This window comes from Limulus polyphemus, unplaced genomic scaffold (genome assembly GCF_000517525.1).
Source record: "Limulus polyphemus unplaced genomic scaffold, Limulus_polyphemus-2.1.2 Scaffold606, whole genome shotgun sequence".
In the NCBI taxonomy this organism is placed as follows: Eukaryota; Metazoa; Arthropoda; class Merostomata; order Xiphosura; family Limulidae; genus Limulus; species Limulus polyphemus.
Genome location: NW_013666216.1, coordinates 42194 through 54490, shown reverse-complemented (window position 1 = coordinate 54490; position 12297 = coordinate 42194). Strand labels below are relative to the sequence as shown.

Below are 12297 nucleotides of genomic sequence, written 5' to 3'. Positions count from 1 at the left end.
GGAATTCTACAAAACTAGTCTGGCTCACAGACACACCCCCAATGGAAGAACAGACCATTCCTAGCTTTTACTTGTCGTTAAACAAATGTTTAAACAACTCTATTCAATTAAATACTAGAATAATTGTGCAATTTTTGTATAACAAGAAATGCATTGATTAAAACAAAGATTTTAAAAATTGTATTGTTACACATATATACACATATATATATATATACATACACACACATACATATATATATATATACATACACAGACATATATATATATACATACATATACAGTATACTTTTCCATATCTACTGATGTGACATATCTATTATTATAAAATGGATTTTAATTTTGAATTAAATAACTCTAAATGGTACTTCAAATACTACAGTTTACTTATATTATGACATTAAACAGTTCCCAATGCTTTTGCTAAAAATTAGAGCTTTAATTCCTCTTTAGACTCCCTTATGTATGCTATTTGTAATTTTTTAAGCTTGTACAGCTCATATTCCTGCAAACTTTAACTTGGTTTCTCTGTTGTTAAAGCACAATTACATCAGTCACCATGTGTGAATTAACTACTTTTTACATATTTTCCACATTGTAATTAGTATTCTATTGACACTTCTGTAGCTTCTTTGTGTGTGTACTGGGTGTTGCAAATGTATATATTCAGTCTCTTTATACTTTTTTCACTACAGTTTCCAAAACTTGGTTAGATGAAGAAACATTTGTATTTCATTACAAAATGGGAATTATCAACCAAGAGTCTTCAAATAACTAAAAAATTTAATAGCCTAAACATTATAACATTGATTTTAACTATATACTCTTCTTTTTCCCTTGACCTAATCAGATTTGTTTTTTGTTAAATATTTTTTGTTGAGAACTGTGTTTTCACTGGTCTTTTTTAAACATGTGCATTGTCTTCCTGTGTTTTTTCTTCATCTTGCAGAATGCTGTCATTATTAATATATTAAATGGACAACTAGCTGTTCCATCTCTTTTTGTTGTTATTAGCATTCTCATATTAACAATGTTTTTTGGTAATAATGGCACTATATGGAATTTGTAGGAGTAATAAAGATTGAAGTAAGACTAAAGAAATCCAGTCTTTATACAAGGTTTGATAAACTCAAGCATTGGAATAGTAGAAGTGACTGCTGTAGTGAAATCCATGACAAGTGAATTAACATAACAGTGTTTAGTGAGAAAAAGGGACCTATTGGTCAATCTCAGCTATCCCATCGTCTAAACTAAACTAAAACTATAAACTAACTAAAATAAAAATTTTAAAGCCAGCCCTTATCATTACAGGACAGACAGAAGGTTTTTCACTAATAGAAAAAACCGAAAGTGAAATTTCATCACAGGCCAAGTAGGACTGTTATGTTGAAGTATTAAAAATGGATTTTCTTTCCTATTTACACTGAAAAGCAAATACATGAAGTGTAAGACAGGTTTTGTTAGTCTAGTGTTCTTGTTCAATTACAGAATCCTGCCTCAGATGGTGTTGTCTTCTGGTAAACTTGAACACCTTGTACTACTATTCTGGCCCTGTAAGGATCAGACAGTTGGGTATACATTCCTTACACAGCTAACCCCAGGGGTAATGTTTAATAGTACAGTTTCATCTCTCTTGCACGTGGTCATTATTTGTGAACTCGTTGCACTATACGAGTTGGGACAGATTGCCTCAAGTTTGGTCTGCCATATCTTCTAGGTGTTTTCTACTGTAAGATGTGGACATTGTTCTTAAGTCTTCTCATTTCTGGATAATTTCTACGAGTAATGACAGTGTCTCATCACTGAATCTTTATATGCTCAGTATGTTGTCATAGGGGATATAGTAGGTGGAGTTTGGTTGTAGTAGATCACATCTCTTCGCAGTAGCACAGGCTAATATCATCATTTGCAGCCACATGGTCTCTCTGAAATTTGGAGGATATTTTTACAATTACAGTGAGATTATAAGATACACTTCTGCCATGTCGTCCTACCCTCCTTCCATCATCAGTGGATGCTAAAAAAATTACCTGTTAATGATTCAATAAGTACATTATGAAAACTAACTAAAAGTAGCACAATCTAACTTCTACAAGTTACCAGAAAAATAAGTTATACAATTGATGGATTGTAAGAAGTGGAGAAATGAGTAAAAAGTTTTAACAAAACTAAATGAAATAGTTTAAAATTATGGTAGCTGTACCCTGTAATTATCTTTGTGAATTTGACAGCAGTCTTAATGTTACTTTTAAATTCAAAATATTGATTTTACTTGGGAAGAAAGAGGATGTGATGAATGTAAACTATTTTCTTGCAATATTGTTACAAAGTTAATAATGATATAAATATGCTTAATTTTCTTTAAACCAAATTCAAAATTTCGAAGAGTCAAAATTATGATAGCTTACAATTTTCATAGAACTGGCAAGTAAGTTTTACATATGTAATTTCATAAAGAAATTACAGAAACAATTTGCATATATTGTGGTAACTTTGAATATTCATTAGGTTTGTGTTTTATTTAGGTGAGAATAATGTTGTTTATGGAAAAGATCTTTGCCATCGTGCTGACTTAGCCCCCAAGTGGCTCAACAGTAAGTCTGAGGGGTCACACCACTAAAAACCAGGTTTCAATACTCATGGTGGGCCCATTGTGTAGCTTTATGCTTAACAACAAACATGCTGCCTTAATAACAATGAATTTATTTTTTATGTATTCGTGCTAATGTTTTTGCCTATCTTATCAGAATTAACAAGAAACTTAAATAGTCTGTATAGCACATTTTTAATATATATTTATCAGAAATGTTTATATAAAAACAAAAAGTCTAAACGCTTTCAATTAAACCACTATATATGAACAATTATGTTTTCTCTTTGGTATAACTCTACAGTTTTTCTTAGTTTGAACTTATTAATTTCTCTTCCTTTACTATGTAGTGCAGTTAAGAAGAACTCTGTACAGCGACTGAAATCTTTGGCATTAGCTGGTGCTAACCTTAATGAACATGATGGTTGCAGAAGGACGGCTCTCCATGTTGTGAGTATAATAAGTAGTATATACTCTGAGCATAAGGCTGCTAAAAAAGTTTTACTGATAACAATATGACCAAACCATATGAACTTTACTATGTAAACTTTTCTTTTAGTTTATTAATGTACAGTTTTCATGTTATTTATTAATTTTCTTTGGGTTTAATATTCTGTGTCTTTCTTGTGTTTTTTTTTCTCTGTACTAAAACATTACAGATTTTTCTATCATAGCATGGGCTAAGAATCTTGCATGATATATAGTGAGTTACATGTTCTTTCAGGCAGTGGAAATGGACCATGAAGACTGTGTAAAGTATCTTCTTGAAGCTGGCATTCAGACAGAATGTGCTGACATCTATGAACATACACCACTAGACATTGCTAATATATTAAAAAGACATAAAATTAAAGAACTGTTAGAACAACATTTAAAAGATGGTTACAGAAAAAGATAGTATCATGATTTAAATATAGATTTTTGGTAAAATGTAGTACAAAAAACATTGTTAAATGGTGATGTAGATGCCCGAGTATAAGTAATTACCTTGGTTTTATATGAAGCTGATCATGATACAAATGTAGTAATGGCAGTTATATTACAAATTTATCTTACAATTTTTATTTTGGTAACTGTATTTGTATCTTTAATTCAGGTGTTTAACTCTTTTCATAAATTCTCATACAGTTGATAAAGTGGTATGCACAAGATATTTAAGAAAAAAATATGCTTACATATCTCACCCTTATTTTCCTCTTTAATCACAGGACTCTCATTAAAGAAGTGCATTCAGTACCTAACTAAAAATTTAAAAAAAACATAATTTGAAGCATTTTTAATATTAGAAAAAAATCTTTTGATTTTACCCAAATATTCAGTTTAATGAGAAAACAGATTGTTCTCACAAAGTTCTTTGATGACAAAACACTTGTCATGTTAATGCACTGTAATTATTTGTGTTACAAGAAAAATGCCACACATGTCAATAGATTGCCTTTAAATGGTTACACACTCAGGGACTTTTGTGTGAATTTAAAGTAGGTGAGAAAAAGTAAATCAGTATTGAATTACACTGGGAAAATGTTTGATGTGACATTACTTTTTGATAAAACTTTGAAAATATCTTTAATGCAAAGTAAATTTGCCATTATCATGCTCAAGTGTTTGTTTCAGATATTCACACAAGGGCTACTTACACTAGCTGTCCCTAACCTTGAACTGATAACAAGAAGAGCTACTCTTAATTGAACAGATTATTTGACTGCCACTATTATAATGCACCCACAAACTAAAGTGTAGAGAAAAACGTTTATTTTCAAAAACTTAAGCTCTCATTCCTACAGTCTGGCATGCTAACCAATGGGCCCAATAATGTGAGCATACAGAATAAAATTTCTGTTTTGTTTTTTTTAAAAACACCAAATTTACTGTCAGTGTTAAATAAACTTTCTCTTTAGTTGTGGTGAAAAATATATTTCTAATTTAAAATAAATACATTATTTTTAGTAATTTCAATTAAATTTGACATTTAAGGTATGACAGGTTTCTTTTATTGTATGGTTTTGCAAAAATATAAAATGCACAATTTGACTTACTAAAAGGGGTTTTATTAGTGTAAATATAAATACATATTTTTAAATAACTTTGTTATATCATACAATAAAACTGCAATTTCTGTGAATTTTATTTGTTTAGTCTTCTAGAAATGATGCCGATTATTTTAGTACATTGTTACTTCAAAAGCTTAAAGGATTTATATGAGATTTTAAACTATGCGTTGGGAAAAACATTATGTATTTTTTTAAACTATCAACAGAAATCTGGTAGCAGAGTTTGGCCTACAATTGCTTTGAATTCAGAAAATATCTGGTTGATTTTCTGAGTATGAATTTAAAAATGCGCACTTAAACATAATCTCGTCGTTTTAAGAAAATGCATTTGTTTATATGAAGCCTATAAAATCATACGTGGTCTCCACATAAAAAATGACACTTTTTTTTTCTGTACGTATCATTTGGTTGTAGCACAATTTCATATGCAGGATGAAAAATAAAACTTTAAAGTATTTAGAAATTGTAAAGATTGACATTGGCTTCGTTTTTCCACTTGAAACAAAAGTGGCATCTAGGCTTAAGAAGTGGATAATTGCATGATTTCTGTTGCCACCTTTTTCTGCACCATTACCCATCTTTATTTTCCCTTGTACATCAAATCCTATGTAGACCCACTTGTGTAATTTTGCTCAATTTGTGGTCACTTTTCTTACTTTGCACAAGTATTTTAACATGATCGCCATGTTTAAGGAACTCCGGTCTTCTATATGTTGCAGTATTAAAATATATTAAATAAAGCACTGGTTATTTTACCATATAAATGTATTTATTTTAGGTTAAAGACATTTTTCTTATGTTTTGAAGAACTTAAACCTTTTACCTTGTGATCTAACTGAATAGTGATGGATGACAATGAAAAATGAGCCAATCTTTTCTGAATGTCCAAGAGCACTAGGTAGGAACTAACAGTAAGCAATCCCAGGGCCTTCAAAGTACAAAGAAAGTCAGTATAAAATGTACATTTAATGTAGTAATTAGCTTCTTCATAATTCAGAGTAAGTGAAATGGTATATAACTCTGCAGTGAATACAGAATTAGTAGAGGGAATCCCAAGAGCAAGCATAGAGCCACAGAAAAATATAGCAGAGCAAACCAAGTCATAAAAACAGGCTATTTGTCAATAAACATAGCCCAAGAGTTGACGGTGAATGCTGCTAGCCAGTTGCCTTCCCTATGGTCAGTTTAAAATCAGGGTTGGCTACCGATAGCTTTGGCAGTTTGGCTGTAAACAAATAATCAAGCAAACCATATTTTAAAACTCATAAGTGTTTAAGATTGAACATCATATCAATGGGCAAAAGTCATTCACCCAAAACCTTCTAAGCTTACTGCTGTACAGCTTGAAACATGAATTTAATTACTTATGTATGTTACTACCACCCTTACTAGATCCCTGTGCTTGAAAAAGCCATTAGGACAGAAAGCAACTTGTACCCAAATCGTGCCATGTGATGAAAGGCCATACCAATTGTAACAGTAGAGATGCGATTGATGTTTTGGAGAACACATAAACAGCAACAAAATGGTCATGTGGAGTTGGAGAGGTTTCACAAGCTAATCAATTGTGAATACTTTAATCTGATTGAATTGACCAAGTCCCAATTTCATGACCCATCAACAGGATCTTACCTTTGAAAAATGCCCTTGTAAGATCTGCAAAGGTTTCTCTGTTCTTGTTGTTATCCAACCTGAGCTTATAAAATACTGTTACTTTAAAGATAGTGATACATTCAATTCGTTCTAGTTTGGTGGGCAATATTGTTTCTCTTTATTTTAAAAATTAAAGATATCAGCTATTGAGATTAATATCTAACTATAATCATCCTCTTACATGGGGCTTTTCAGCATAAAAAGTAATGGGTGTTGTCACCCTAATTTTATATGGAAACCATATGATATCAGGTTTGGATCCCAGAGACAAGGTTAAAGTACGCACAACATACTTTTGATAATCTAATTATAGTTCACAAGGTTGGGCTGTATGTCATGTGGTTCAGTAATGAAAAAAATAGTCTTTTTTTCCATACAAAATTCAGCCTCACCATGTTTCAAGTTTGATGTACTCTTTCTGGATTCAGAATGACAGTTAAGAGTGATCCACCTGTACTAGGTTGTTTCACTGTTACAAAAGTAATGGGGTGTTGTGCGACGCAGAATAATTAGTGTGGTTTCTTGTACTCAAACAACACAACATGAACAGGCTCACATAAGCTTCAGTCCAGAAGGTGTTCCAGATGCTACATCAATCTTTGATGAGACTTCCAATGAATCAGACAATAACTGAAGATAGAATGTGAACACTATGTACAGAGTATGTGAAGTATGGTATTTTTATGATTGAGAAAATGACAAGAGTTAAATAAATTTTATTATAATTTATGTGGGACACTATGAACATAATACACATACACAAAGAAATCTGATGATAGGGCAAAATGTCCGTCTTAAAGACCTCCATCCGTTGCTTTATTCACTTCTTTCTTGTTAGTTCTATGAAATGACATGGAACTATTCCAGGAGACTGATACCATTAACTAAATAATTCATTCACACATTTTGTAACATACAATAAATTTTAATTTGTCTTTTCATCAAATTTGTATATTTAAATAGCTTTAGCTAAAAATACTGACAAATTCTAGTATATACTTCATATATTCTATCTATAATAACAGACACAATACAATATGTGAAAAAAATATCTCATACTTCATAAAATATACATTTACTGCAGATGTATGCAACAGCATTTTAAAGAACACATTTCTGTAAAGAAGCAATGATGTTATGATCAACTTAAATACCTGACTTTTTAGTGCTGCTTCATGTACATCTGAAATTGTACCATTTTTATAATCCTAATTCACATTCTTCCATGTCTATAGTATATAGCTAACGTCATAATTTTCAATCCAAATAGATAGTTTATTACTTTACATATTCTATTATGAAGAACACTTAAATGACACACTGAACATACATGAAAATATTTTACTCGGCAGTAAAAAAAATCTTCCCATTTAATAGAAACTACTAATCTAGTTTCATCTGAGGTAAATTAATCAGATCTCTTTGTGAAATTAGGACTAATAAAATAAATGGTCACAATTAGGCATGAAAACTCACTTTTACACAGTTTATTGATAAGAAATTCATGTTTTGAAACACAAATGTGCTACTGTAACTGCAGAATGTATGCTTGAACCCAACAACATGAGTACTAACTACTTTATCAGTATTTGGTGTTTTATTTAATATCAACCTTCAAAATACTTCTATAGATATAGCAGGATGGCAAGCATTTTTGGAAATCTATTAAACCAACATTTCAACGTACACATAAAATAAACCTAATCATACCAAGGTCTGCAATAAAGTTGCGCAATAGGTGGACTGCAGAAATTAGGCAATAAACAAAACAGAACTTCTTCAGAAATAACAGTCGCAATGTGCAAAACAAACTATAGGAGCATACGAATTATATCTGAAAGTATAACATTAAAAATAAAGAGGTTTTGAAATCTACTGTACAGATATTACTACTATTAAGTAATACAGTAACAACAATCAAAAATGGAAAATCACATGTACAGTATATACACAAATAGATTATGTGTGGGGGGCAACAAAATACATGTTTAGAGGGGGGTGCACCATAAAAAATTTTGTGCACCACTAATCTACAGTACTAGAAGTCAGGACGATCATCTCAAAGTTTAGATAAAATGTTAGTTGTTAATAGACCACTATTCTGAGAACAAAAGTTTTACTAAACTCTTTCCATATTTCTTAAGATATGAATGTTTAAGTGGAAATATTTTATAGTAGCTGGTATACAAAAAATAAATTAAGGAAAATAAATCCAACAACGTTATCATACAGTAACATCATTTTTGTTAGTACTTCAACTGTTTTTCAGCAAATACTACTTTAAACACTAGAGGCCCAGTTTACAGCCATGTTTAGCATCCACATGCAGCGTGGTAAGCCAAACATCTGTAAAATTAACAGTGAGTAAAGACTTCAGAAGTGGATTTCAGTGGCTCTGTAGCCTTGGCCATACCAGCACCTTTTCCAGGACTGAAAGGTTATTTTTATATATGGTACACAAATTTGTTGTAATTATACATTATTTCTTTCAAAATATGAGGTATTCTGTAAAATACGATGATTCTACACAGAAGTGAGGCTTTATTATGATACAGTATGACTTGTATAGAGTGAGAACAGCATATCTTCTGATAAATGCTTTTTTTTTAAATACTTAGATTATACTGCATCCTGTATTGCTTGACCATTTCCTATTGAAGTCAGGCTATATTTTGGTAAAATATAAGCTGAGTTAAGACTGTTTTATTGAACTTATTACTTCATTCACGACAGGCAAATCATGTTATACACTGGCTAGGTAATATTATTATTTGGTTATGTTTCGATATAAATCAATATAAAGATTGTTTTCCCTTACAGTTTGAGAATCAATCAACAATAAAATAAAGGTAGTAGAATTCTACTCTTTCATACCGAGTTCCTACAATATTATAGTGAATTATGACCATTACATCGATTTTGGCACATAGCAAAAACATGAATGGCTGCTAACTGTTTTCAAATAATGTCAATTGAATTTCTTCATATATCTTCTGCAGACAATCACACCTTGGAAGTGAGTTCTAAAAACAAATACATAAAAAAATGTTTAAGTATAGAGTAATGTTTCTCTAAGTATACATAAAAATCAAGACAATGTCACTTCTTTAAAATTTGAGTTACAGTGCAAAAGAATCACAAATCTCAAAAGTATATTAACTGCAAGTTTGCCATTATTCAGGAGTGTCATGACTATTATATGCTGAATACACATTTGTATATAGTTCACAACTGCAAAAAAATAAAATATAATTTTAATTAAAAAGTAAATAAAGAAAAATATAAACTGATGACCACTACACTTTCTTTTGATCAAATATGTCCCCTTCACCCAACCCTTGCTTATATTTCTTAAAAACTAATGGCACCCCTTTTATTAACGATACAGATATTTGTTTTGAATTTTGCACAAAGCTACTCAAGGGCTATCTGTGCTAGCCATTCCTAACTTAAAAGTTAAAGACTAGAGGGAAGGCAGCTAGTCAACATCATCCACTGCCAACTCTTGGGCTACTCTTCTACCAATGAAGAGTGGGATTGACCATCACTTTATAATGCTCCCACAGATGAAAGAACGAACATGTTTGGTGACGGAGATTCTCACCCATGACCTGCAGGTTGCGAGTTGAGCACCATAACCACTAGGCCTCAATATAGATATTCCCCTAAAAATAACTCATGATAACATTCACTAAATAAAATTACCTATCTATATGAAAGAATAACTGTTTTAATCAAAAGTCAAATGAATTTACTGCTGTAATGTATTTTTTGTCAGAAAAAAATGTTGTTATTTTATAATTAACTTTACAGATCCTGGTGCAAGACCTTATATGAATTAAATAATAACTGCAATAAAACATTCAAACTTCAATGCAGATTTTATTTTTTTCCAAACACATTTATAGCATCTTTCTTATCTCAGAATGAAAAATGATGTGACCTCTTTATTCTGCATTTTAAAAATCAAAGAGCAGGAAATGTACAAATACGGTACAGTCCACTTGACTGTTTACCTTTCTTTTGGAATTTGTGATTTTTCTTGTAGGTATAACTTTAATATGCATATATACACGCACACACACTCAAATTTTATGGACCATAATGCAGGTGAAAAAAAGAAGTTCTAACAATATCTTTAAAGTCAGTTTTGATAAAGTTGGCTCTCGTCAACTAAGCCAAGTTTATTTAAAAGATATAAACTTACCTGGAATAATGGAAAAACTTCAACCGATGTTTCACTTTGTAACAAAATGGCCAAGTAATAAAGAACTTGATGCTGAGTAAAAAAAGAAAGATACAAGTTAATCAAATATGCAGGACCAATGAGATAAAGAAGTACATTGTTTCATCTGGACTTCAATACATAGCATACAGTTAAATATTCCTTTATTTATTATATGTGTAGGCTGTACAAACAATTCAATTTTAGTGATCGTGAGACTTCCTCTAATTCTCAAATTCAATGTTTATTTTTTAAGGCTTACATGATATACTTAGCAGCATTTTAAACCTAACCAGTAGTCTCTTACTCAAGTTCATAGTTCTTTGAAAAGAAAAAATAATTAGAGAAATTACATGTCGGTACACTATTGATACTTTTCAAGTTTCAAAATGTGAAAAAAATTAAGTTACTGAAGGTAATTTTTAGTAATTCCAAGTAAAAAGAAATACAGTTGAAGACTAATTCAAGAAGAATTACTGCATAAGAAGAACATTAGCATATACAACTTGCAATTCAGTAACCGCCCAAGTAATAAAACTACTTGCACTTATTACTCCAATAGTAAAACTGTTTTTACTACCAAATTTGTATCTGTGGTGCTTCTTTTAGGCCACTTCTTCTCAAAAAGTAATAACTGGTATTAACTGCACTTGTAATTCATTTGTTTTTAGTTACAGTTACATTTGATGTACTCAAAACATTCTGCACACAAATATAAAATTTCACTAACTCGCACAAATAGAGGAAACTTAGTCAACTATTCATACTGAAATGAAGTCTGTTTAACCTATATAAAAGGTGCTAATAGAAATTCTGTGTAAACATAATTTTATACACTTGTTTAACAGATGCCACCTCTGGCTAATGGCATTTTGAAATGCCTCTTAAACTATAGCACAATCTTCCAAAGCATTAATCACATTCCTTGTGAATCTGCAAGTAATTAGTAAACCTATGCATAAAATAATTTGTTGCTTAAACTAATATGAAAAGCACATATCTAAAAAACAGAACATTCACTTCTAATAATTACTTGTTTCTGTATTTATCTAAAGAAACTTTTTGACTGTAGTTCCATATTCTTTGGTTTCCCTATTAAAGAAAAGAGCAGCATCTAGCTGTATGGGATAAATGATTATGTAAAGATTATACATTTACTGTGATTCTTGGGGAAAAAAATACCACCGTATTATTTAATCATACCGAGTTTAGTTAAGAAATAAAAACTTAATTTTTAAGTACTACTCAATTCACCATAGACAGAAGTATTTATGATAGCTATTAGTATTCTGATGTGTGACTCAGTGAAGATGGCTTCTTAACAGGACTAATGGTTATTAAATCTATAATATTAATAAAGGACTGCTGTCTAAATTAAAAATATGATTCGGAATGCAACTGCATTGTTATATGCATACATTCCAAATTAACAATAATACTGATTAATAAAGTTAGTTTCAGCTCATGTTAAATGGATATGTAACAGAACTAGAAACTTGGTTAACAGTGTAGTTGCAAATGAGTTAGATAATTTTTTTTCCTCACAGACACATTTATGATAAATATAAAATAATTATGTGATTATTTGTAAAACATTGGTTTCAAAGGTGAAGTTGAAATGAATGATTAGAGGTTTTCATATCATGTAGACAAACCATGTTTGATAAAACAACTGCTTCAAAAAAGTTATATATGTACTGAATTCACATTTCTTTTCAATTTTCCTGTAATGTAAAATTGAATGAAAAAAGAATAACATGTGCTTCTAAGTTTGAATT

General features: G+C 30.7%; 2 protein-coding genes across 5 annotated transcripts in view; one reads left to right on the top strand and one right to left on the bottom strand.

The window, feature by feature from the left end:
* LOC106459421 (L-asparaginase-like) overlaps positions 1-5111 on the top strand; it is a 30469-nt gene extending 25358 nt beyond the window's left edge. For both annotated transcript variants that reach the window (XM_022385922.1, XM_013919041.2), the window contains 2 exons: positions 2941-3040; positions 3315-5111. In XM_022385922.1, the coding sequence (XP_022241630.1) occupies positions 2941-3040; positions 3315-3488 (274 nt within the window). In that variant the 3' untranslated portion in view covers positions 3489-5111. The remainder of the gene's footprint in view (positions 1-2940; positions 3041-3314) is intronic.
* A 1931-nt stretch (positions 5112-7042) lies between these two features.
* The window catches only part of LOC106459430 (phosphatidylinositol N-acetylglucosaminyltransferase subunit H-like), a 31206-nt gene continuing 25951 nt past the window's right edge, over positions 7043-12297 (bottom strand). For all 3 annotated transcript variants that reach the window (XM_022385921.1, XM_022385919.1, XM_022385918.1), the window contains 2 exons: positions 10502-10573; positions 7043-9317 (listed from right to left, as the gene is read on the bottom strand). In XM_022385921.1, coding sequence (XP_022241629.1) covers positions 9243-9317; positions 10502-10573 — 147 coding nt within the window. In that variant the 3' untranslated portion in view covers positions 7043-9242. The remainder of the gene's footprint in view (positions 9318-10501; positions 10574-12297) is intronic.